Here is a 27483-nt window from a genome sequence, read left to right as displayed (position 1 = left end):
ATGTCAATTTTGAGAAAGATACATGTGCAGCAAACAATAACGGCAATTCTCATACTTGAAATAAGTCAGATAGGCCTAATTGAAATGTGTTTTAACTTGGGGTAGAATCCTTTATTCAGTCCAGAAAAATTTGACTTAAGTCTGCCAGTGAAAAGTTGGGTTAAATTTACCCCTGGACATACTCAGTCATATACAGTAACCGAAAGAACTCATAGTTTTAGATCTTTCAGCTTAGTTTTCTTAAGAAACTGTCATAAATCAATAAATTTTGTACTGAATAAACTTTCATTATTGATCGTTCTTAAAAGTTTTGCAAGTAAAAAGCTAGGGGCAAATGCTATGAGGAAGGACCATGTACCGAAAAAAAAATTAGTAGAATTATTTGCTTTTATGTAAATTTTTAAGGGCAGGAATGCATGTGATATACCAAAATGACAGTTTTTTGTTGATTTAGATTTTGTTATTTGATTAAAGGGAAATCTAGTATGTTATTTGATTAGAGAAAAAAAACAAAAGCAATGTGCTCCTATCTTAATTTTTTTATTGGTACCAAAATGTAGTTTGAAAATATCAAAGTGTAGAGATAACTGGAGGTGGAGTATTAATAGCTAGCTACCAGCAGTAGGGCAGCAAGCTTACAGGATATATTTAAAAAGCTTTTTAAAATCTTAAAATTTTATGTACTTAACATCTCTACGCTATTGATAAACCATATGTTTACGTCAAGGTGCAAACTTTACAATTTTTCAATATTATAACCTGGCTGGTTACTAAACACATGCTATTTCACTCATCACAAAGTCTTCGAATGCTAGCTATAAAAATTAACATTTTCTCATACGTCCATTCATTATTACAGCTAATATTTTTTGGCAGAGTCCTTCTTCCAGCATTTCTTTGGGATTTTTTCATTCCAATATTTCTAACTCTCCATGCTCCACATTTAAAATCAAGCAAACTCTGTCCAACTCGCCGTTTTTGTTCAGTATGTAAATCCACAAAATCAAAATCGTAGAAAAGGTTGAAATTGGTTCATGTACCAAACAAACAACTCAAATGGAAAAAATACATTCTCAACTAGTTTTTATTTTTGCAAATTAAAAATAATTTGGTAGAGAGGGCCAAAACTTCGAAAAGTTACTCAAAATTAGATTACCTTAACTTTCTATTCATATTATTTATATTCATTTTAGCATGGGAAATGCAAGGGCACAAATCTTTGTGAAAAAAACGTTTTAAAATTTCTACTATTGCAGATGATGAAAAATATGCAATGCATACACTTTTGCAAAAACAAATTTGTATTTTTTTAAAAGCAATAAACATCCTGTTGTTACCCTACGCAGCTAAATCACTAATAAAATTGCCCTCACTTAAAATGACACACTATCATCCTAACAGCCACCATCAACATTCCTGAAATTTTTTAAGAGGTAAGTTTTTTAAATTGATTATTAAAACTGATCTGTTAATTCATGATGCTGGCAAAAATTCTCAAGCCCCTGGGCTTCTTGTTATTATTATAATAGTCAGCACTAAAATCACGTATTTTTTTAAAAATAATTTTTTGTCAGTCTTCTCTTTATGTTATATGTTAATGTAAATTTTTTATATTGTTAAAGGTATTTAAGTTTAATTCAATATACTTAATTGCTAAACGGCGTGGACTGCCGAATCGCCTATTATCTCAACAGCTATCGTTACAGACTTGATCAGGTTGAAATTACGTCGATTCTTTGAGGGATACAAGGGGGACCGCAGGAATGGCTACTGACGGCAAATAAAGCTAATTAACAGGTAATAGATATAATACAAATTATGTCGTTGACACTCCTTTAGTGGGAAACAATTTTTCCACAGGTTATTCCACGTCCTGCCCAGTTTGGTTTTCGATTGCAGCCACATTGAGCTCAGCTTGCTTGCCTTCACTTCTTCATTTTTTTATAGTCAAAATCAAAAAAAGTGAGTACGTTATTTTGATCTTTTACTACCTACTTCTGCCTCATTATCCGACGAGTTTACATTGGGGATCCAGGAAAGTTCAGCCCGTCAGTCGCATTAGTGTCCAACTTATCAAATTGGCAGGAATGCCCCACTGCAGGTGTTTAAGTACCGGAACTATGGGCATCTTGTATCGTTTTGTCCCATCTGCACTATATCAGTGTCTCTATTTATGCATAGTGACAGCGGTTTTGTTCCTCCCCCGCACAGTTAGACAGGCAGACACCTTTGCTACTTGTCGATTCTTCAGGGTCACTGCACAAACCAATGTCGATTTGCAAATGTAAACACTGTGATGACTCCCGTTCTGCCTCACAATACCCCGCTGTCCGTAAACATTAAACCAACTCCACTGCTCATGTTTTTCCAATGTCCTGCCAATGTTGCTTTTTTGGAAGATAGCTAAGAAACATCCTTGTCAGTCTTTAGATTCTTTTATTATATTTGGTTGTCTTCCGGCTTCAGCATTGCCTTTGATGGCCTATGTACAGCTACCAGATCACGTAACTTACTATCTGCCAGCTTGAATCCAGGACTAGTGTGGGAAGCAATCGCTAAAAATCTAGCGCTAGACATGACCTCAGGGCAATTTTAAGCCCTCTGATTACACTTTTGCATTGTTCACCAGTAGGTTCAGTACCACAAAAATGAAGGTTCGCTCAGGATTATTTTACGCCTTCATCACTCAGAGTGAATGGCATTAACGAATGTATATGTAAATAAGAGTCTCAGTGCGATATTCTACTTTTGACGACGCGCTAAAACTAGTATCTGGGTCCCACAGCATTCTTAGCTAAACTTTGCATCAAACGGTATTTATTAGGCTACTGCTGACAGGATTTTTATTTTGTAGACATTTTCCGGTCATTTAGCAGCCTTTCATCACCCTTTTTGTTTAACTTTTTTGCGGGTTTGTTATGTTGAATTTTTCTCACTGCATGTTATGAAATCGTTGTGCTTCCTTTCTTGTATTGTGTTTTATTTCTTTAGATCTATATACTGTACTACTAACATATACTCCAGTTCTTTATCTTGAATAAAGCCATTGTTCATCACTTTCATGACAATGTACTGGTGATTCATTACTTAGACAATTTTCTTATTTGTGAAATGTCTGGAGCAGAAGTCAATAGTTACACGAAATCCTTCAATCAATGTGCAATAAATTACGTGCCACTAGGACAAAACTACAGGACCATCACAAACTTTAACCTAACTGGGCATTGAGATTCATTCAGTTGCGAGCGGATTGATTTGTCTGCCACAGTTGCATCATTTATTCATCTTATTATATTATATTAAGTGGGGAGGCACAGCTCGTCCAATATTCTATGCATTAACACGCCTTTATTCCGCATACTCATTTTTATAAAACAATCTAGTTATTATTACTCCTATGCAAGCATAAAGATCCTCTTCTATGAACGTTCTTTTTCTAAACTTTTGTTAAGTTTGATCATCCCAAATATAGTTTACTTACATAGGTTGCTTAACAAAAATTTTGTTTCAATAAGAAATATTTAGTGTGCCACATAAGTCTAGAGCGATTAAACAGTTTCAAACAAATTCCTACCTGTGGCTGTGAAAGGAAATGTCTTCTCAATTTCACCAGCTCTGTTTTTGGCTCTACATGTGTAGTTGCCAGAACTGTTTCTTGTTACATCTATAGTATATGATACCTTTTCACCTGGGTTACTAGCAGAAAGTTCAATGTCATTTCTATGCCATGTTAGAATTGCTGAAGGAATTCCATAATAACTTGTGTAGCAATCCAATACAATTTTTTCACCTACTTTACCTTCATGTTTATTAGAAGGTGTGAAAAATAATCCAGATGCTTGATCTAAATACATAATGGTATAAAATAAATTTAAATTCTTCCTCCCTTCTCACGGTTAAAAACATGACCATTATAACTAGTTGCAAGAAAAATCTTCCCCAGTTAAAACAGCCCAGAATTCTTTCTAATGTTTTAATACTTTTTTTAACTTTGCTAGGTAGTTTTACATACATTTTTGCACACAAATGGGCGATTCCAATGAAGGTCTTTTCTCTCAATGTATGTACTCCCAAGGAGTAAAAAATTGCGGGAAAATTTGTTTGCAGAATTATTGTTTACGATCGAGAACAGGAAAAGAGGAAAAGGTCGCGGAATTTATTTTCACGTAGGGTCAGGGTCAAAGTTAGAGTAACTAAATGTGGTAATCATATCTAACCCTAAATTTACGAAGGCTTTCTATGACCTATAAGTCCGTGGCAGTTTTCCTCTTTCCAACAAAAATAATCGCAATATTTTGGCTTATGTCTGTCTGGTTATAATCCCATTATTTTATGTCTAGAACGAGTATTAAGAATCTGCTAAAAGTTTTTGGTAGTAAAAAAGTTATTTAACGTATTGACAAAATGCTTAGAAATTGAAAATGCCATTTTGCTTTGTTTAGGTAAAATTCAAAAATATCAGGAAATGGTGTTAAATTGAAAATTCAACTCTATCCTCAAGGGCAATCGCGACGAAACTGAAGCTCACCGCAGTTAAATTGTTATGCGTTACTTTTTTGACTTCGAAAAAGACTTCTATTATATTATTAATACTTTTTATAATTAATATTAATATTTGTATAATTTGAATTCAAAATTTGCTGAAACAATTCTGGCAACACGACACGACAAAACGAAAGCATTTAGCTTTTTAATTATTACTTTTCTACCAAATGACCGTGAACACAGAAGTTGCAAATTATTCGTTACAAAATGAGTCACCCTCGTTATAAAAGCAGCAGCTATTACAAAGTAAGCCGTTTATTACAAAACACAGTGCAACTGTACATTTGCATCTGTTTTGACTAAGTATGTTTAATTATCCAAACTGACTTAATTCTATAGACCTGAAGATGATTTGGCATCCAAGTAAGTATTTTTACCGTACCTATGGCTGTGAAACGAAACATCTTCTCAATTTCACCAGCAGTGTTATTTGCTTTACATATGTAATCGCCAGTACTGTCTCTTGTTACAGGAATGATTGTATATGACACTGCTTCACCTGCATTGCCAGTAGACAGTGCAGTGCTATTGCCACTTCTGTACCATGCTAAAACTGCTGTAGGAATTCCATAATTACTTGCATAACATGTCATATTAAATGCTTCACCAACTTTACCTTCATTTTTATCGGTAGGTTTGATGATAAGTCCAGAGGCTTTAACTAAATACAAAGCAAAAAAAAATTGATTTTTATTTCTCTTTTATAATAGAATTTTCTATCTAAACCTTGTAGATAATTGTGCTTCGAAAACACCACTATTTTGTTATACCCGTTTTTTACAAATTCATTTATTGCAGAGATTAGAGCGCTAAAAGTTGTTTATTGAGCTGTATTCTGCAAGCATCTTATACACTTATACACTCTTTTTATAAGAATAGGCAGGAAACATGAAAAACAAAAATTCGTTTTAAACAGCTTGAACAACAATAACTTCTTGCTAGAAAGAAATACTTATCAGATTATATATTAAACGACGCACACTTCAACATGTCAATGTCATCCTCCCCGATATAGTTCTCTGTATCATCATTGAAGGGTTAAAAGCATAGCAAAATTAGCAACAAAAGCGTCTGATTACATACTTTTAGTTCACTTCGAACGCAAATCACGACGCACTAAGTGTTGCGCGGTTGCCCATCCAAGCGGCACAATGTCCATTGGAAACAGTATTGCGCGCACAAATGAAAATAGGTGATGAATTTATTGGTAGAAATCATGAAAGTACGTCATTTTACAGCGCTTACAGCGCTCCTGAAAAGTCAAAAAGTTTGAATTCCAAAACGATCAGCGCGTGCAAAAATGCTTTTGAATATTCCACAATATTAAGCACTTTATTGCGTGCGCTCGGAACCGACGTGATAAAAGATTGAAGTGGACTTTCGCCTTTAAATGAACATACGCAATTGAAACAAAGTTGAACACACGAAATGATGACACACGCTTGATTAATAATGATGTACTTAATACATGATACAAATTGTGTTTTTTATTGTGATAGCTGTGAGAATATCAAGACATTGTGTATTATTACCATCTCGCTTGCGAGGATAGTATTGCGTTTCAACTCCTAGCTATCTAACCAATTAATTGACCGACTAACTACGTCTTAAATGGTTAATTTCTACGTCATCAACGAGTTTCTTTTACGCAAACACTTTTTTAGAAAAACTGCCTTCGGGTGGATGCGAACCCACGACCTTAGGTCTCACGTAACTGAGCTATTAGGCCTTATTAAAATATTTTGAATTTGACCGCTTTTATATTAATCATTTGTAAAATTGATTCGACAGCTGGCGAATTAACGCAAAATGACGTATTAATGCGAAATGCAAAAGATTTTTAGAATTTTTTTGGCGAAATGATTCCTCTCAACGAGATAAAGTTGTGTTGTGACTTTCAAGTTCTAAGAATAATCCTAATGAATTTCCTCATTATAAAGATTTCAAAAGAATTTTTAAGCGTTAATTTCGACAAATGGTCAAAGGCTTCAGAGCTATGAGACCTAAAAATTTCACATGCAGGTGTTTAATAGATAAATATAAAAAATCAATAAGTGTCATAGCCATGAAATATATCCCTCTCGTTAGGAACAGCTGTAAATTAATTTTTAGGTTTTGTGGAATGATTCCGTTATATTTAAAACATATTGTTTCTGTGATGTGTATTTGAAATTGATATGCGAGTTTTTACTATTACTATTTTTGTTAAAAACAGTTTTTTTTTTATATCTAGAGAAGGCTTAATCATTTTTTTCTGAAAAAAAGTATGTATTTTTCGATTTTACTTTTTTCACCAGTAAAATATTTTATGTCAAAAAAAAAGAACAAGAGTAGCCTTAACATTTGCTACCATAATTTATAACACTAGTCGTTAGCCCGTGGAAAATCCACGGGTTCGCCCGTCCTTTTTACACCGCATTGCGTGCTTCTCGCTATTGCGCAGCTAAGCTACCATTTTGCGTGACAGACAGACAGACAGACAGACAGACAGACAGACAGACAGACAGACAGACAGACAGACAGACAGACAGACAGACAGACAGACAGACAGACAGACAGACAGACAGACAGACAGACAGACAGACAGACAGACAGACAGACAGACAGACAGACAGACAGACAGACAGACAGACAGACAGACAGACAGACAGACAGACAGACAGACAGACAGACAGACAGACAGACAGACAGACAGACAGACAGACAGACAGACAGACAGACAGACAGACAGACAGACAGACAGACAGACAGACAGACAGACAGACAGACAGACAGACAGACAGACAGACAGACAGACAGACAGACAGACAGACAGACAGACAGACAGACAGACAGACAGACAGACAGACAGACAGACAGACAGACAGACAGACAGACAGACAGACAGACAGACAGACAGACAGACAGACAGACAGACAGACAGACAGACAGACAGAAGCCAAATGGGAGCTGATAAGTAAAACTACGGATATAAGTTTGAAATATTGGTGTGCATAAAGTTGTAAATAAAAGAAGTAATAATCACTACACTTTACGACGTTTCGGCCGTTCGACGGGCATTTTCAAGTAAACAAATAGTTATTAGTAAGTTAGTAATTTATGTCAAGGTGATTTTAAAAAACTTCTTTCCTTGGCCACAAAAAACTCCTATTTCACGTAGGATAGTCAGTTATACAATCAATTCGATAGTGTTGCCATGGGTTCACCTCTTGGCCCTAGTTATAGTATATTTTTCCCCGGTGAATATAAAAATGGTTTAGTTTTTACATTGATTTTCCGAATCTTCAAAATTGCTTCAGAGTTTTCAAGGATTTATTTCGAAATGCAGAATCTTAGAAACATACTGTTAAAAAATGGCTATCCCTCAAACCTGATCGATCGATGTATTAAGTCCTTTCTCGACAGAATGTTTCAAGATAAAAAAGTTGTCATCAATGTGCCTACGCTAGAAGTTTTTATTATTTTACCATACTTAAAATTTAAATTATCCTTAAAACTGCCATCTCAGCAGCCACTGTATGAAGCAGCCACTGTATGAAGCGTTTTTGAAAAACAGAACTGACTCAAATGAAAACAGATATAAAAACTATAAAAATACTTTTAAAAAACTTAAAAAGCGAGCAAAAAAATTATCATGCAGATCAAATATTGATAGAAAATACCGAAAAACCTGGAGCTTAATTTAAAAAAATAATTGGCAAAGCTATAGATCACATTTCCAGAGCATCCTATCATTAAAAACGAACTTACACATCAAAAAATGAAATTGCTAACAAATCTAACGATTTTTTTTATCATTGTTGGACCAGAACGAGCTGCAAAAATTCTATTTTCTACAAAAACGCGCAGCTCTTACTTAAATACTTGCGATACTTTAATGAGTGAATCTGAACTTCTGAGAAAGGAAAAAAGTGCTTTTTTATCATTATAACCAAACAAAAGCTCAGGGCTTGATGACAGTAGTGTAAACATTGTAAAAAGAGTATATGACATTATTGAACCATTTCTATTTTATTTCTTAGTTTACTTAAAGTATGGAAAGTTGCAAGACTAACAAAGAAAAGCTAGAGTAATATATTTTAAATCAGGAGAAAGCTCCGAATTCACTAATTATAGACCTATTTTAGTATTGCCATGCTTTTCCAAAAATTCTTGAACGGATAAAGTATAACCGTCTCTACGACCATCTGGTGCAAAATGATAATAACAAACAACAGGTTATATAACAAACAATTTGGTTTTCAAAAGCATCATTCAACGGGCCATGTAGTCATGGAATTGATATGTGAATTATCAGAATCTTTTAATCAAAGGTTGTTTGCCCTAGGGGCAAATTGATACCGTAAATCAGAACATTTTATTATCTAAACTAAAATCTTCAAACCATAGCATAGTGTACGACAATACAAGGACGCCCGTTTTAACTAATAAAATGCGGTGTCCGATGACCCACATGAATCCATTCTTGGAGCCTTACTGTTTTTGATTTACATTAACGACTTACACAATTCTTCCAAAGTGTTGAAATTTATTTTATTTGTTGACGATAGTAATCTTTTCTCCTGTCATACTAACATTTAATATCTCTTTAAAACGGCTATTTAAGAACCTGCGCACATAAACGAATGGTTTAACGCAAACAATTTCTTCCTCAATATAAGTCAAAGTAAATATATATTATTCTATGACCGTTACAAAATTCAAATTACCTTTACTTAAAGTAAACAATGTCAGCATAAAGAGAAAAAAACAAAAAATTCTTTGGCGCAGTTTTAGATAAATCATTGACATGGAATGAACACGTACATACTCTTGATAATTAAAGGTCAAACAATACTCAAGTCTTCATTGGTTAAAAACCTTTATTTTTCCTTCATACACAGTTACTTATCATTTTGTAACATATGTGGGCAAATTATAATGTAAACAAATTTAAAAAATTACATAATAAACAAAAATGCTTCCCGTTTTGGTTTAGACAGACATGCACCAACACAAGACATATTTCGTCAAACTGGGACTTTAAACGTCTATCAATTAAATATGTATCAAGATTTACTTTTTATGTATTTTTTACTACTTAATTTAATTACAAACACAAATATAATACCAAATTTTCAAAAAATAATTATGAAAACCAAAAAATTTTAAGGAAAATGCAAAAACAAAATTATTAGCGACGGAACTTATAGACATTTATAAATACTTTAAGATACACACTCGTCATTTTTTAATATACTCATAGTGCTGTGTTCTTCCTGCGTGCGCAGAAATGGAGGTAACGTGTCTGCTTGGTTTGTTTACATCGGGCATTACATAATCACTAGAAGCGCGCGCAAGTAAATATCGGGACTGTGATTCCATCTATCAATATAGTTAGAGTTTCTTTTTTACTATATTTGTTATTTATATTTAATATTAATTTAACTTTTAACTCTTTCTTTTTGATTAAAAACGGGGCTTGGTGATAAGACAACTCGAGACTTATTTTTGCTCCAGCCATTATTGTATATATTTAAAGAAAACTTTAACCTGTAGTATTTATTTAACGGCGAAAATATATATCTGCTAACCTACTTGGATTCATCATATAGATCTTGAAGCGTTGATCACGGAAATTTATAGCTTCATGTACTTATGACGAACAAATCTAGAGATGTTGGAGTTTTTGATGACGTCTTCAACCGGTCCATTCCGAATCGGATTCGGGAAACCCAATTTAGTCTCAGGTGGTCCCTAGTTACCCACGCTATAAAAAATAACTGACGTCACCACCTTGTTGTAAAGTTATTTGGCCTTAAAGTTTTAATTGCATTGTAATAGCATTGTAATAAATCTAAATTAAGATATATTGATGTCAACATAATGTTATTGACGTTGTTGCAGTATCGTCAAAAAAGTTAACAAAAAAGACGTAAATTTTTCGGCTACATCAAAGGAAAATAAAGATATTCACTTTGGTGGTTACGGACGGACACAACTTCCGTATTAATATAAGAGACTAGACGACAAAGCCCGTACAAAAATCCACTTAGGCATAAGTGTCACTGGAACTATAATGAAGTTAGCAAGAAAGAAAATTATAAGGGAATTTAGTTTACCCGTTTCCTATATTGCTGGTTAAAATAAGGCATGTTTGAGGGGATATTGGGTGTTAAAAGCTTTTTGATGATGTCATTAACCCTGAAATTTGAAGATGAGACCGGCATATCAAAAGCCTTTTACAGTGGTTTAGTTCCATAATATCAGGGATGTGAATGTCGAAAACCTGGTCCTTTGCGACTCTATCTCTGCAAACAAGGTGAAGAACGAGAGGTATGTGATTGGGTATCTTGCCCAAGACAAGCTAAAAAGACTCATAAAAATACCTACTCTCATGATATCTCCTATATAGCAAGGTTTCTGCGTTAACCATGTCATTTAATCTGGGCATTATCCAGAGTGGTTAAATAAACACTCCTAGATCTTGGATAAGATAGAGGCTTTGGAAGGACATTGCTTAAGCAACATAAGTGTGAAGAAAGACCGGTACATTAACCTTAAAGTTAAGAGCGAGAGGGCAACATCAGAACCAATTTTCACAAGGAAAAAAAACTCGAGGAATGTACAGCAATAATCAAACTGGCGAGTGTATATAGACAGGGTAATTACTGTGCACACCATACTTGAAAGAATATAAGTACAAGGAGATTGTGGTACATGGCGCTAGCTACTTTAGCGACTTCGACAATGATGACGAGATCTTTTTGTAGTAAGAATCTGTGAGCAATGACTACCCAGCCAAATATTTTGTAATATCGTACGGGCAAGTACTAATATCATTAAATTGTTAAAATTATAATGTAAAAAAAAACGTGCATGTAGAATATTTTTGATGTACACAGATCTACGTCTGTCAAACCACTGGTTTGCAAGAATAATGTACTAAATGCATTTAAATTAAAACATCAATCAAGTGTTATTGTTCATTTTTAAAAGTAAACACAGACTACTGCCATATATATTTTTTAAACAATTTTCATCTATTTAACATCGAAATAATACCAGGTATGCCTAAAGTAACTTTACTATTCCAAAAAACTATTTCAAAATTTCAAAGTTTAGTTCTTTTTTAGTTTGACATAGAAGACCCCATCTGTAGAATTCATTATTGACCAAAAATATGAAATGAATATGAAGTGAATAAGTTTGCAAAACGCAACAGTTATTAATGTAAGGAAATATTTTTAGTACAAAACAAAAGATTGGTGTTCGTATGATAAATTAAGACGGCTTATTTATTTAAGTACATTTTTGCATTCTATTGTAAATAGTAATATGAATGTACAATAATATTTATTAGCATATAATACTCAATAACTAAGGTTTGGTAAAAAGGCTCAATGCCTTCTACTTGGTCCTGCTATTTTATTGTGACCCATTAGCGCATGTAACTTGTTATTATAGGCGATATTTATTATTATTATTTAGGTACATTTTGCTAATTAATTTCCAAAAACCTCTTTCTGTTAAACCATAATTCTAATAATATATAATTCCCATTTGTTTAACTTTATGCCCTGAAAGTATTTAAAATTTCTAGCTTTAAAACCTTTAATCTTGAATATTTCTGCCCCGAAAATAACTTTCGTGACTTTTAGATTCTTTATCATCTTCTTCTTCGTCATCACTACCTTCAACTAACTGCATGCTTTGGCATTCTGCAAGCATCACGATCTCGAATGTTGGCTAAATGACCTTCTCTACTGTGGTCTTTGGCTACTTTTCTTCTACTTATTAATACTCATGTAATAGACAGAACTCTTTTTAAGAACTATATACATCTAAAACTATGTAAAATAAAAACATTTTTTGAAAACTTTGTCATTACTTTCTCATAAACATTTAAAAGTCTGATATTTCATAACACAAACCGTGATAAATTTTTGTTGGCGATGTTTAATGTTTAATTGGCAAAGATTTATTAAAGACCAAATCTTTAATTCTTTTCTTCAGGTTTGATTAGCCGCAGTTGACAACAGGATTAGTTGCCAAAAATTCGGGACTTGAGATACATCGAAATGCGCTGGGTAGCAACGTAACAAACATGATATTTGCAGTTATCCACAAAGCAAGCTTTGTTTTACCTGCATGAAAAATTATAGTGAACACACAACATAAATTTTGAAAAACAGAAAACGCAGAAAAATGATGTTTAAGATTTGATTTTATGTCAGAAACTGCATGTTTTAACTGCGTCTAAAAAAACTACATAATAATACACTATAATCTATGTAATGTTGAGAATTTGACAAGAACTGAATTTAAAAAATCATTGTAAAAAGAACGCAAGTTGTATAGGTGTTTTGTTCAAAAATATTTTTTCCCTCACAGCATTATCTAAAATAATTTGTTGCATTGTTAAAAAAACTAATATTCTCTGTTCGAAAAAAGGAAGTACAAGTAGCGGGATAGTGGTAGAACAGTCGACTTGTAATGATAAAGTTGCAGATTCTAGTCTCCACTGCAGTGTACTTTAAATGTATTATTGTCAGTCCATCTGAAGCCATCTACTGACCACCAATGGGTTCGCGTTACAGACGAGTAAGATAGAGCAATGCTGCGAAGATTTGTTCTTTTTTTATATGAGAACAAAGCAGAATTTACAACTACTACATAACCTAGTGCACTAGCAATCAATGCTTCTTCTATCATCAGTGCCGATGGTGTGGGTTAATAAATAAATGGCACCTCCAATTACGTACACAGCATTGAATACAACAAGTGACTCTTTATGAGAATGCTATTGGTGTAATATATAACAAATAATAAGCATGTTATAAAAGCAGTATTGGATATAGCGATGCGATGTAGCCTTGCTATTCGTTCGTTTCTTTAACATTGTTATGCATAATATCCGAAATCTAATAATATAATGTTGAGGCGAACAGGGTTAAATAAAATGTACGATGTGTTGCTAAAGCACTGTAACTATCAGTCTCTTTCTTGATATTTCCACGTCGGTCATGATGTGTACAGTATAGCTCTGTGTTAATACTTTCTTTTAGTATATAAAGCAAAATACATATATAAATACTATACGTACTAATAAATTAGACTTTGTGCATCACTGAATATCGATAGAAAACAATACTTATAGTATATAGATCACAACTAACTTTTACCAATGCGATCTTGGAACTTTATTGTCGACGCCTTTACAAACAAATAGCTGCGTTTCATTGACAAGCAACTATCAGAATGTTCTTTAACTACCTACATCATAATACCGGTATGCGTCAGTTTTTCTGTCATGCAAAATTGTAACGGTGGCTTCTTCGATCTTGCTAAGTCCTTGAAAAACCGGGGGGTTGAAATATTTTATTTTGTTATATGTTTATATGCTATTTGTTTTTATTCATTAATTAAAAAGAATAGTTATGGTTAACATTTTTTGAAAATAGATGTCTTATCAAACACAACAAGAAAAACGTTGACAACTCGCTCAAAATATTTGGTTTGAATATTCTGCAGTTATTGTAGGGAGTCTTTGAACATAAATTAACGTAATTTTCTTCACCACTCAACATATTGACGTTAATTTTGTGTGATTACGTAATCTAAAAATAGCCGGAAGACCCATTGTCTTTTTGTTGATTTCTTGTAGTATTTTGTTGAATAGTATTTGCAATGCTGCCACCATTTCCTTTCCTCCCTCTATCAAACATCACCATCATTCTGTCACCCTTTATTATCTTTTGCTCTTTATTATCTTTTCAGTATTTTTTCAACTTCCAATTTCTCTGGATTGGATAATGCATTTTGCCCTGAACCTAAGTCTCGTTTAAAATATTTTATTCCAAAATTCACTCTTTGCCACACACATAAATATATACAATATATTTAAATGGGGAATCGTGGCATTCCTCCTGTTTATACAATTTTTTTACCCACAATGTGAAGAAGCATTTTTAAATAAGAATTTACAGAATCCGATCCCTTTGGATCTTTAAATGTTGTACTCTTTCACGAAAGCTTAACAAGAAATATTAAAAACAAAACATTTATACAAATCAGAACTTCTAGAAAAAATCACTACATTTTAGCTACGACCTAAACCTCACCACATGCTAAATAAAAATTGTTGTGTCATATTGCATTAATTCTTCTTCTATGTAACACAAAATAGGTGAAAATTATATTATTTATACTAGATAAAAGTGTCCTCAAACTATCCTTTAATTATCTAGTAGTTTCCTTTAAAGATTTTGTGGCTTGTTACATATTCCATGATTCACACTGAAAGCTCTAGTCTAATAATACAGGTCCTTATTCCTAGTTAAGACTACTAAGACAACTAACTAGCTAGCTATATAAGAGAATAAGAGGAAGGAGGTGCTACGTATTGAGGAGCACTAGTAACGTTAACTAGCTACATAACTTAATAGCCAGCTAGATGTAAGCTGAACATTTCGGTAAGGTATGACATAACTAGCTTTGTCTATATAACTAAGAAAAAACTTGACTTCTCTGAGTGGTAGTGGGTTGTTTAATGCTAGCTTGTATCTACATATCAAAGCTAGAAAAGCCAAAACAAACTTTACACAAAACTTGCTATGCTGCATTTTCATAACCCCGTCTTCAAATGTTTTTGTTAAGATTTATTTTAAAGGAGTGAGTAGAAAATGCTAATAGAGAAGCTACGGTATTCAATAAAATGTACCTGTCTATTTAAGTTATACTTGACAAATCGTTGTTGGTAATGTACGTCTACCAGAAATATTATCAGATAAAACTTAAATTACACATGGTGTGCCACAAGGAGAATACTAATTACAACTCAGTAGATCTTTAAAGTCTTCAAATAAAAAATTAACTTACATTTAAAATTTGTTAGGCAATGGCTTCATCCTAATATTTTTTTTATTTTTTTCTAGTTTAACTGATTACATTCTATTTAAACATGTAAAACTATTGACAATAAAGTAAAATTGACCATTGGTGGCAATAAAATTTTTGCAACACTACAAAATACCTTGGTGTTTTACTTGGTAGTGATATCAAATGGAAGTGTCAAGTAAACAATGTTGCAATAAAACTAAAACGCGCAAATTGTGTATTAGCTAAATTAAGAAAACTGCTTTTAGTGTTCTGTGCCTTATTTTTCTCTCATATAAAATTTTTTGTGACCGTATCACCTACAGAATGTTGTCTTTCTCTACAACTTGTTTTATAACACTTTTCCTTCCTTCATTTATAATAGTTTCAGGAAACGTTTCCCGCACGCAAGAGTCACCAAAAACAACTCTAATCGTCTGATCAGCCAAAATTTTGTCAGGACTGTCAGTTTTAGAACGAATTTAGTGTCAAAGTCAAGCTGTTCTCTCTTGAAATCACTTTTAAAACCCTTACAGTAGCTTAACTAAAACAATACTTCTCTCTTATTTACTAATTGTGTTTTGCACCTGTCTCCTCTCCATTTGTTTATGTTTGTTTTAATGTTAGTGACGTTCACTGGTATCTTTTACACTTTTAGCATCTTTTGCTATTGTGAAAATTTCTAGAAAGGTCTTTCAGACGAGATTAGTTATGAGCAAATTTTTAGTTTGCAGCGAAGTAGTACAGATATGGTTTGTTTACTTGTAATATTTACAAAATTAATTTGTCACACAGATTGTTATTAACTTGGCACAAAGAAGCATCAATATGTTGTGACTTAATTAGTGATAAAATATTTGGGTTGACATGTCATCACAGGAAGTGATGACGTTATAATGAGACGGTGGTTGGAGAAAATATGTCTTTTTTAGAAATTCTCGTTTTTTTATCTTTTTTAAAATTAATTACAGTACTAGTCATTAAAAAAAGTGATATAAAAATGTAAGATATTATTAGGAACATTTACAAGTGTTACCAAAGGATTTCTCTAGGGAGAAAATGGACATGGATCAGAATTAAATTTTTTTTTTGAAAAATCGATATTTGAGAACCTTGGTGTTAGTAGCTGTCATGAAATAAAACTTGGTATATCTATTAGCACATTCATGTCAGTAACTACCCAATCAAGGAAAATTGGATTGACAAGTGACAAGTCAAGTCCCTTAAGTGTAAAAAGTCAACACTATGGAGTAATTCGATGAAGATAGTTTTCTGTGAGAGAGAGATGGGAGAGATGTGCATATTTTACATGGCTAGCCTGACAAATATCGCGGGATATGCCCTCTCTATTATTTATAGAAGAGGTCATGGCTTTCATGGGGAGTCCTAGAGTATTAAGTGCTCATTTCAAGCTAAGCAGACTCAATTAGGGTCCGCGCTCTGCGAAACAACTCCCTGCAACATCCAACGGCCCTCACTTGGCTTGGTTAACCCGGGGCGATAGTAACATTCAGTCGCCTTCTTGAATTGACGCTTAAATAAATAATTTTGCAAATCCAATTTTTAAGGTTTTATGTATTAACGAAAAAAAACACACGAGGACCTGGCTTTTAGGAACATTTAGACTGAGTTTTTGTCACAAATTAAACACGTTTACTGCTGCAATTCAGATATTCTTATAAGAAAAAATTATTATTACTCTTTGGATAAAAGCCTAAAAAAATAGGGTGCCATTTATAAAAAGACTGTACCTTTTTTACGTTTGAAGATTTATGATAAGTTATATGCTCATCAATTCACATTACTTACAAACTGTAACTATTAATGTTAACCACAACAATGCTTGATACAAATATACGATTACTGACAGCAGATGGACACAGAGAGTGACAGAGAAAGTGTGACGGAAAGTTTGGAAATATTAATTTTAAATATCATTGTATGCAACAAATTACTTGTGATTATTAACAAAATAACTACAACCCTAGCAAAAATACTTGTAAACATGTGATAAGAAAACCCAGTCTTTTCATTAATCTTGAACTTGAAATCGCTTAACTTCCCCCAAAGTCAATGTTGCGTATCTCTACTACTCCAAGTTCGTGGATTACTCTGTTAAAATCAGTCAAACATTCAACATTGATTTTTAGGGAAGGGAGAGCTTTTAATAAAATTCCCAATATGGGTTGTAGCTTAGCTGGCTACTTGCTGTTTTGCGTGATAGTTATGCTGGCTGACTACCAGCAAGCTAATTTTATACTTTTGAATTGATCAGTGTAACATGAGTTGCCACTGAGCTTTAGTAAATTGTACATTATGTTCTAAATTTACCAGGGAACAGTAAAATATAAATGTATTCGCATGATTCTAAGAACGTAGCTGGGTTTTAGGATTAGCTAGCTAACGCTTAAAATTTGCAATAGTTTAACTTTTTTTGCCACACTACCACTACCAAAACCCTCTTTATAACTGTGTTAACAGCGATTTTGTAAAACTGCCAGTTAAAAGCTGTAAAAGTCAAATTTTTGTTGATACATTCTTCAACCTTCTGCATGTAAACAACTAGCATTCCGAAATTTGCTGATAACTGATCTTTTTTTCATGCTATTCTGCATTTCGTATGCATATTATGCAGAAGAAAATATGGAATTAGGTCTATAGCAAAATATGTAAGCATAAGACTATAAGACTTAGCAACTTAGTAAGTCATTAAAATGCTTTCGCGCAGCAAAACGGACTTAAAAATACTTTCTTCGCCTAGCGACTGCTTTTTCTAGTCTATGACGCAGATAGTGGTATCCAACAACATAAGAACGGATAAAGTACTACAAAGTCTATAAGCAAGTATATGCGAGGAAAAGAAAGTCAACATCAAATTACAGGACTTACCAGCATCTCCTGTTCTTACATTAATAAATTCAGTAAACTGTCCTGCTCCAATAAGATTTACAGCTTGTACTCTTAGTTGATAATCTACTTCTGGTTTCAACTCTGGTATATTGTACATCAGGTTTGTTAGATCTGTTATATTTTTGGAGATATTGTTTCCATCTCCTTGGTATTGTAACATGTAATATGTGATTGGTTTATTTCCTGTGTATGTTGGTGGTGTTATTGAAACTGTGATCGATGTTGGTGTTTTTGAAGAAACTTTCAAAGTTGGAGAATCTGGTTTATCTTAAAGAATGAAGTTAATATTTTGGTCAGCAAAATAGTCTATACTGGTTTATACATTACGAGTTTACAAGAATAGAAGGAGTTGTGTTAAGAGTGCTCTTTATATCTTTCTCATTTATTAAAAAACTAGTATTTAGTCCCGTGCAAAAATCCACTATAGATACCGAATAAAACAAACAGCGAAATAGTGAGCGAAATTAACCATAAAATTCATTGTTCTTTTCTTTAAAACGTTTTGTTGTTAAAGGAGTGGTCCCACGAAAAATCAAAAAAAAATAATTTCATCTTATTTTTTCGGAAATGTTTTATTTTTTATTATAAAAAACTTTTTTTTTAAAAAAAAGTTCTTTTTTTTCTCTTATTCGGCCCTTTTTTACAATCCTATTTAAATAGCCGTGACGTTATAGTTGGTGAATGGTTTTTTGTGTGTTATGTTAAGACAATTCAGCAAATACAATGATATTCTAGAGAATCCAAGATCGTAACTTCATAATCAGAAATATTTACTTTATTTTATTTTCTATAATTATAATCACATATTATATATTATATATTGTTGTGTTTATTCTTCCGAGTAAGGGGCATAGACACCACCCTCTTCAGGGAAAACTTGTCTTATTTTTCACACAACACGCGACGGTATAACTCGGCGATTGCCTTTTCCAAGTCGTTAGAAAACGAACCAAATGAATAGCTTGTAAGCAGCAAACCGAAAAGATTTGTTTGTAGGCGTGTCTTGCAGAAATTTCCCTCTTGTCTCGTGTAAGCATATTAAAACGAGACGAAGTTGCTTGAAATCCTCATTCTCAGTTATACATTTTATTCCTAAAAAAACAACGGATATTTGTACGATACATGTCATTATTACTTCATATTTTAACAATACTTTTTATGTAGCTTAATCATATTTAAAAAAAATATGTTTAAGCACATATACCTTGGGATTGTTTGTCTGTTAATGCATCCACTTCCGTACAACAAAGACAATCAATCTCCCTAGTTTCAATCTTGCAGTTATCGCACTTGCACCATTCGTTTCTCCCAACACAAAAACTTTCCCAATGTTTTACTAAAAATATCGTTTCTCTCTCAGTTACAATGTTTTTATTATTATCTTATTTAGTGGTCTCGAATTAAAAAAAGTTGCAGCCCTTTGCCTGTAAAAAGCTCATCAAAGGTTTCTATCTCATTACCACCGTCCTCATCTTCTCCAAAATTATTTTCTTCTTCAATAATATCATACTCTAATTCTTCTTCGCTGTGTCTGTGTTCATATATGTGATCTGAGTGTCAAGCTTTTCTTTCTCTCTTCTCTATCTCCCTCTCTCTCGAAACTAACATCGCCAATTATGACGTCACAGCCAAAGGTTCTTAATAAAAAGACAATCTTTGCGCATTGATTAAAAGATCAATAAACAATTTTTCGAAAAAAGAATAAAAACTGTATACTAATTGAATAGCGGAGAATCCAAAGAATAAATAAAAAAAAATCGAAAATTTCGTGGGACCACTCCTTTAACTCCATTTAAAAGCAGGAATAAATAAAACCAATATGTTTTTCATATAACAGTAGACAATAGACACGTGTTTAAGGGAATAATAAAAATTAATTACCTGTCACTTTTGTGTAATAAAGTTTACATCATTACACAAAGGTTTTTATGAGAACAATAATATAAATTAACCGTGACTTTTTTAAAACCAAAATTTTAAATCAATTTTAAAAAACACACAAAAGACAGAATAAAAATAAAAGTGTAGCAAAAGTGACATGTTACCGCGACTGTTTCTTTAGAAAGAACAACACATCCACTTTGCCTGTCACAAACACACGGAGTTGGCGTATTATAATATAGACTAGTTGTTGCCCGTGAAAAAATCCACGGGTTCGCCCGTCCTTCATATTTACTCGTCGCGGCAAAGTGGATAAAAATATATCGCATTTGATATTCGTGTTTCCGTAACATCATTTCCTAACTCAGCGGGGGGTCCGCGCAGAGACAGACAGACGGAATACGGCTATTATAATAGAGATTGTAATAACAATTTAAAAACTTACCAATAGCTACAAAACGAAACATCTTCTTATTTTCACCAGCATTGTTTTTAGCGTTACATGTGTAATTACCAGTACTGTCTCTTGTTATAGGATTGATGGTATATGACACAGCTTCACCTGCATTACCAGTAGACAGTGCAGTGCTATTGCCACTTCTGTACCACGCTAAAACTGCTGGAGGATTTCCATAGTCACTTGTGTTACATGTCATTGTTACTAATTCACCAACTCTACCTTCATTTATATCAGTAGGCATGATGGTAACCGCAGAGGATTCATCTAAATGCAAAATATAAAAAAAGTATTTTTTTTGTTCTTTGTCCATAAAAAAAGTACTGACATCATTAACCGCAATAAATATATAAAAAAAACTGCGTCATCTCAGCCCTTACTTTAAAACGAGTTCCTTTTTTATCGAGATTAGTGAAGCACCGAGCTGTGCTAGCGCAGTGTAACATTTCTAAACTTTAGTTCTTGAGTTTTGTGAACAAACGTAAATTGTTTAGCAAGGCACAAAAATATTTTGAATTAATATATTGGGTCCAGTTGGTTTCGCCAATACCAACGGAAAAAAAATTCTTGTAAGATCTTTAGTGAACGGTTATATGAGTTTTAACATAGATGGAAAGGGACTACAACCAGCAGAAGCTTTAAAAAAACGGGCTAAACATACAGACGTATGAAAAAGATTTAATTGTTACTAATTGCTGGAATGTTGTTAGCCAACATGTCCAAGAAACCAAAAATTTAGTCTGTCATTTAACACAAACGGAATCTCGTAAAAACATCAATGTGGATCGTAACAATGAATACGATCTCTTTGTTTTATAAGATAGTATACTTCCAATTATCACCGCTTTTTTAAAATGGTAACGGGTAGAATATAATATTTATGAATTCCCACGCTCTGTCTTAGTAATGGTGTTTCTTCAGTTCCAGCCCCTGTTTCTCAAGTTTTAGGGTAAAAAAAATATATAACAGAAAATACTCTCCCTGTTACATCTCTGTAGCTTCGAGTTTTAGCAAGGCTTGTTCTATTGTTGCATCTACGCATACTTTATCCAATACCTTAATCGTGATTTCGCACACCTCGTTATGTCTCATAGTAATGCAACAACTCTTGCTAAGTTGCAACGTATTCTTAGCACATCCCAGGAAATCCTCTCTGTTGACGCCACAACTAAGATCTTCTAAGGCAGACTTTTAATCAGTTTAATGTTGCGAAATTTCTGCGAATTCGTCGTTTATTGACTCTCAAAAACAAAGGCTTTTTTATCTGTTGTTTTTGTTTCTAGCTTTTAAAATGATTGTTGATTTTTTTCCTGGTGGCCGTCTTGTGGAAAGATGGCCTTTTAGAGATGAACCGAATAACTACGCTCTGTTGGAGCTTTATCGGATATATTTTTGATACCAAAAACGTTCTAGTCGAAATCATTGACCACATGTCTCTTAATGATGGCTAGTATTGGGTGAAAATGGGGTTTAAAGTAACAGGGCTGACATCATATGAAAAGCCTTTATTAATATTTGGTTATTTTCGCGGCCAGAAAGTTTTGGGGATCAGCCCAACCGAGAAATTTTGGTATTTCGCGGGAATGAACTTTCGTCTATAGACCATTTCTAAAAACTAGCGGAAAAATACTTTCTTGTTCGTAGGAGAAAAACAAAGGTAAAAAGAAAAAAAAATTTTCGTATATTCTTAGTCACCTCTACAATGACCCTTTTGTTTTTTTATTTCGTTACAATCAAAATTAACTGAAGTAAAAAACTGACGGAAATTTTTCGTTTTTAAAAATTTATTTTTCGTTATTACTTTCATGATGTTCTTCTTCGTATTCTTCGATGTGTAAATGATGCACAAAATCTCATCATTTCCAGGCTCTATGTATGTGTCCTCATTAGGATGATTTTAATAGTTGCTCCTCAATCAATACCGTAAAACCTCTAATTTAGTGCGGCAGAAAAAATAATTATTTTGGCCATACTGCATTAATAATAAGAGGGAATAAATTATCTTCGTTTTAACATTTCATAACCGCACTAATAATTATAGGAAAACTAGATCACAACTGCATTACATTAGAGGTGAAAAAAATACTTTTTATTCATTTATTTTTTTTACAACATTTTTTTTCATTTCTTGTTTTTAGCTTCTTCGAACCTAGCCCGATTCTCTTTATAATTCTTTATCTCCACTAATGTCTTTTCTTCGATTTGACGGAGAAGGTTTTGGTTTGGCGTTATAAAGTGAAATTCCGCTTGCAATTCCAATCAAACATTTAGAAGGCGATAATGACAAAGGCGATCCTTTTATTTTGCAGGTTTATTATGTAATGATGTTACTATGATTAGAAAACGGGTAACTGAACTGTTTAAAACGAAATTTGTTAATTTAACTTTTTCAATCAGCACTATAATTAGAGGGAATTTTGACCATTACCACACTAAATTAGAGGAGAATCGAAAATTCCTTAAAACTCATCCGCATTAGTAACAACAGTTTGTGTGATTATGACAGAAACTTTCAATTTAACTTAAAAGGATATTGCTGATAAGAAAGTAAATATTTGCCACTTCAGTTTTGCAGTCACTACATGATTGTAGTTAAGTGTAGAATCAAAAATGCAAGAATCTTGTGGGTAATTTTTGAAGCAAGTATGGAGAATAATTTATTTCATTTCGACTTTTCTATTGTAAAGAATTTTTCAAGTAGCAGATTTTCTGTTAATGATACATTGGAAATCTTAACATTTCAAAATATAAAACAAAATTTGATAAAAATATAAAAAAAGAAACAATCTTGTGGCCTGGCTGTTTTATTCTATCTCGGCTTTTAAAAATGCGATTTGTTTAATCAAACTTTGCAGTTTGAAAACCCTGATCTCTTTAGCCTAAACTTTTCTGCGTTTTCACGGCCTACAAAAATTAATATATCTGTAATATACCCGTGTGTTCGTGTCGTGCCCAATATATGAAGACAGTAAGTGACAACAATACTTCGGTGACCATATTCATCTCATCACAAATGTGGAGCGTGTCAGTCCATTACTTACAAAAAATTGCAACTTTTAATTCATTTATATTGTTTTTAAATCAACCATGTCCAGGACTGGTATCGATTGGTACAATCTTAAACGAAAATTTCAAGATAATATTCCACGTCGGGACCCACAAGGCTCCCGAAAGTTAAGAAAAATTGCCATGCTGACGCCAGCAACAGCAACCAATAACCTAATAATGCAACCTAATAACGCTTTTTTCTTTTTATTTGTAGCTATTTAAAAAAAGCTTCTTTTAAGTTGTTAAAAAAGGTTCATGTTATCAATGAAGAGTATAAATTATTTCAAGCCTAACCTAAGTCCAACCTGAATATTGACAAGTTTAGAAAATAGTCTGCGAGTTACTTGTGATGGCAAACTTCGAAGTTAGCTGTTTTGTCGCAACATATTTTGACCAATATTGTAGCCTCGCTATTCTAATTAGAAAAACGAGAACACGAGCCCATTCTAAATTTCTGCTAGCCGAAGCCGCAGTAATATCTTCAGGCTGTCCAAATTCTGAGACACTAGTCTGTACATAAACAGGTCTGTGCTGACATCAGCAACCTTTTTAAACCATGATATTTCCTTAACTGCTGATCAAAATGATGCAATCATATTCGATCATCGTTTTAAGCTGTACACAATACGGACAACAGCCGACGTTATTAAAAAAATTATTTATGTAACCATTGTCTGCCTTTTGGATTGAAAAAGTTTATTTTTCTTTGATCTAGCCAAAAACGCTGGGTCCAATTTTTTTAGGCTGAGTCAATCTACGGACTTCCAAACAGACAAGTTGATGACCCCAGCAAAAATCTTATAACGTTGATATCTCTTCAACTGTATGTCAAGAAAATATTATCCCTTTCAAGCTCTGTACAACAGAGGCAGCAAATAAACAAATTTCCGAAGAAAACAATATGGTGTAAATTGTTGCTTTTGGTAGATGTCGTCAGAATTCAAATGAAGGATGTGTTATATTCTTCTTATCTGCTTAAGTGGATTTTTTAACGCGCTTTCACATAATCCATCGAGAAGGGTGTTACTTTGTGTTATTTTTTGAAAGTTATTAGTAGTGCTGAGGCTTAACATTTTGAGTATTTTGATGTTATTATGGGTTATATCACAAAGCTAAAAAAGGAAATGAACAAAAAAAAGAAAAATCTTTTAAAAACATATTTGAAAATATTGAGGAAAATAATAAAAACACGGTTATCAATTCCTGCTTTGTTTTGTTCTTATGTATAAAACAACTTTGCTGTACAAGTCTTGCTTTGTAAACCCTGTAGTAAAACAGTTTTAAGATATAAATCAGACCTTTCGGGAGGAAGTTCTACAGCATATTACTAATTTATTACGCCCTCTCTACGGGGGAGTATTTGCTTTAGTTCTTCAATCGTGGAGACATAATGTTTTAAAGTAGATTACAGTTTTGTCTTGATTCTATTTGTTTAGGCTCGGTCCTGCTTGATTTTATTTACATTATACGCGGTACTGAAAAACTGTAGTATGTACGCAAATAAATATTTAACACATGTAATGTTCTTTTTAAACAAAACGATGTGTTAGTTTACATAACTGCAAAGTAAAGTTACGACCTAAAATTAAAAAAGACTTACAGTGTATATCACTCAATGACACAATCGCAGAAGCTTCATTACTTTGTATGGAATTTTGTGATGTAGCAATACAACTATAATTAGTCCCAACCAAAGAACGATTCACATTCGGTACCACAATTGTATCTTTGGTATTCCCATCCATTGTAACATCATTTTTTTTCCATGTAAATGACATAGCTGCTTCATCCTTCACATTACATTTGATAGTCATGTTTTGTCCTTCAACTGTTGGTGTAATTATGACAGAAACGCTTAATTTAACTAAAAAGGATATTGTTAATAAGAAAGTAATTATTTAGCACTTTATTTTTGCACCTATGTAGTTCATATTAAGAAACTACTATTTCTTTTTCTATTTCAGATCCTACTGCAGCAGTCCTCCTCCATAACATTTTTAGGCTGCAATGCTGATTTTTTGGAACAAATCACGTAGCTATATCAATAGTCAAAATACTAGTGTCAGTACTTTCTTTCCCATGTGTCTAAACTTCTCGATAATTTTATCGTGTTTAAAATTTTGAAGTCTGCTTAGTACCAAATCTTTTCTCTTAGTTACTGTTGGATTATTACACGAAAAAGAAAATCTAGAAAAAAGAAGCGCTTCTTATATCGGCATGTTAGAACAGCACATACCCAGTCATACGCCTGCTAATGCGGTAAATCAGTAACAGAAGTCTGCTGTGGTTCCTTGAGTAGGCAAAAAAAATATTTTGTTCTGACATATGTTTTTTCTCTAATAATTTATTAACAGAGTTATATGTTGTATTTTTTATGAGGTAATCAGGGTCGGATCCAGCTATAGGCGAGGTAGGCTAAAGCCTACATTGAGATGGAGCTATTAAAATCCTGCATATGATAATTCTATGGAGAAGCAGCTCGTGAGAGAATCGACAAGAAATATTCATAGATCGCGCGCGGTCATCGTGTACGTGAAAATGTTATAGCCAGTGGCGCTTTGAATCCCGTTTGTTTACGTTGTCTCGATAATCTAACAATTTTTGTCTTTCCAATCGAGACACGCCAATCTGCCTTAGAAAATCACTTGTCCTAAAACTCGCAAGTAGGCTAAAGTCTGGACAGCTGTTTTTAGTAACCGATGGCACACAGTTATTTCAACGGGGATTTCAAATTCGCGAAAACACAGTCTAGTTGCCTACTACTTTTCACTCGCAAGTAGGCTGAAATTCAACTCGCAAGTAGGCTCAGAGGACTGGTGACAAAACTCAAATTCGGGTCAAAGTTCAGTGAGCCAGAGAATAGATGATCAAACATGGCTTCTAGATACTGCTCAGATATGTGTGTTTCGTGAGATTTGTGTTTCAGGTGAGTTTTCAGAGTTTTTGTTGGTTTCATATTTTATAAAACACCGGAATAATGTCATGCATGAATCATATGTCCAGCTAGCTAGGAACTTGTTAGTCTTGTCTTGTCCCCCCCCCCCCCCCCACCCTCACACTGCCAACTTATTTATGTCTGCATGTAGCTAGAGTAGTATGAACAGAGTGTCGAGGAAGATTGAAAAATAGTCAGTCCAGTTGTGCATCGAGAATAGATCTTATTATTTTTAGTAATGTATAGCTAGCATCTTGAAGAAACATGGACTTTGAACTTATTCTACAACAACAAGAACTGGACACTAGATTTTCTATTGACAATCTCAGTGTCTACTCTGGTTTCAGCATCATGCCAACTACCATTCTTTCAGATTAGGGTCGTGTTCTTGTGGGAGACCAACCAACATGGAAAGTTGAATTTTCTAAATTTATTCAGAGATATCGTGATGATATTCCTGCTCTGAGTAACTTGTACGCACAGTTAGATATGTGGAAAGTTAAGTGGAGAACATTCACTGGAGTGTTACCTACCACATTGCAAGGTCTGTTAAAACACACTGACAAACTTTTATTCCCATCGATACATGAAGCGATACGAATTCTAGCTACTATACCTGTCACTACTTGCACCTGTGAGAGGAGTATTTCAGGTTTACGTCGTGTGAAGACATGGATGAGGAATACAATGACAGAGGAAAGATTGAACAGTCTCTGTGTTATAATGTTCAATCGAGAGGTGACTGTTGATTTAGATTAAGTTGTAGATAAATTTGCAGCTGCTAACAAACGTAGAATGACGTTTTCTAATATTTTTAGTGACTGAGTTTAAGTATTGTTTTTATAGTTTT

The 27483-nt window shown here is 33.4% G+C and overlaps 1 protein-coding gene across 3 annotated transcripts in view; it reads right to left on the bottom strand.

Moving 5' to 3' along the window:
• LOC130630287 (receptor-type tyrosine-protein phosphatase S-like) overlaps window positions 1-27483 on the bottom strand; it is a 53827-nt gene that overhangs the window by 17998 nt on the left and 8346 nt on the right. For all 3 annotated transcript variants that reach the window (XM_057443722.1, XM_057443724.1, XM_057443723.1), the window contains exons 6-10: window positions 25299-25562; window positions 20639-20917; window positions 18292-18579; window positions 4928-5206; window positions 3575-3844 (exon numbers count right to left, since the gene is read on the bottom strand). In XM_057443722.1, the coding sequence (XP_057299705.1) occupies window positions 3575-3844; window positions 4928-5206; window positions 18292-18579; window positions 20639-20917; window positions 25299-25562 (1380 nt within the window). The remainder of the gene's footprint in view (window positions 1-3574; window positions 3845-4927; window positions 5207-18291; window positions 18580-20638; window positions 20918-25298; window positions 25563-27483) is intronic.

This window comes from Hydractinia symbiolongicarpus, chromosome 2 (assembly GCF_029227915.1).
Source record: "Hydractinia symbiolongicarpus strain clone_291-10 chromosome 2, HSymV2.1, whole genome shotgun sequence".
Taxonomy (NCBI): Eukaryota; Metazoa; Cnidaria; class Hydrozoa; order Anthoathecata; family Hydractiniidae; genus Hydractinia; species Hydractinia symbiolongicarpus.
Note: the sequence above shows the minus strand (reverse complement) of the source record. Positions and strands in the feature narration are given on the sequence as shown.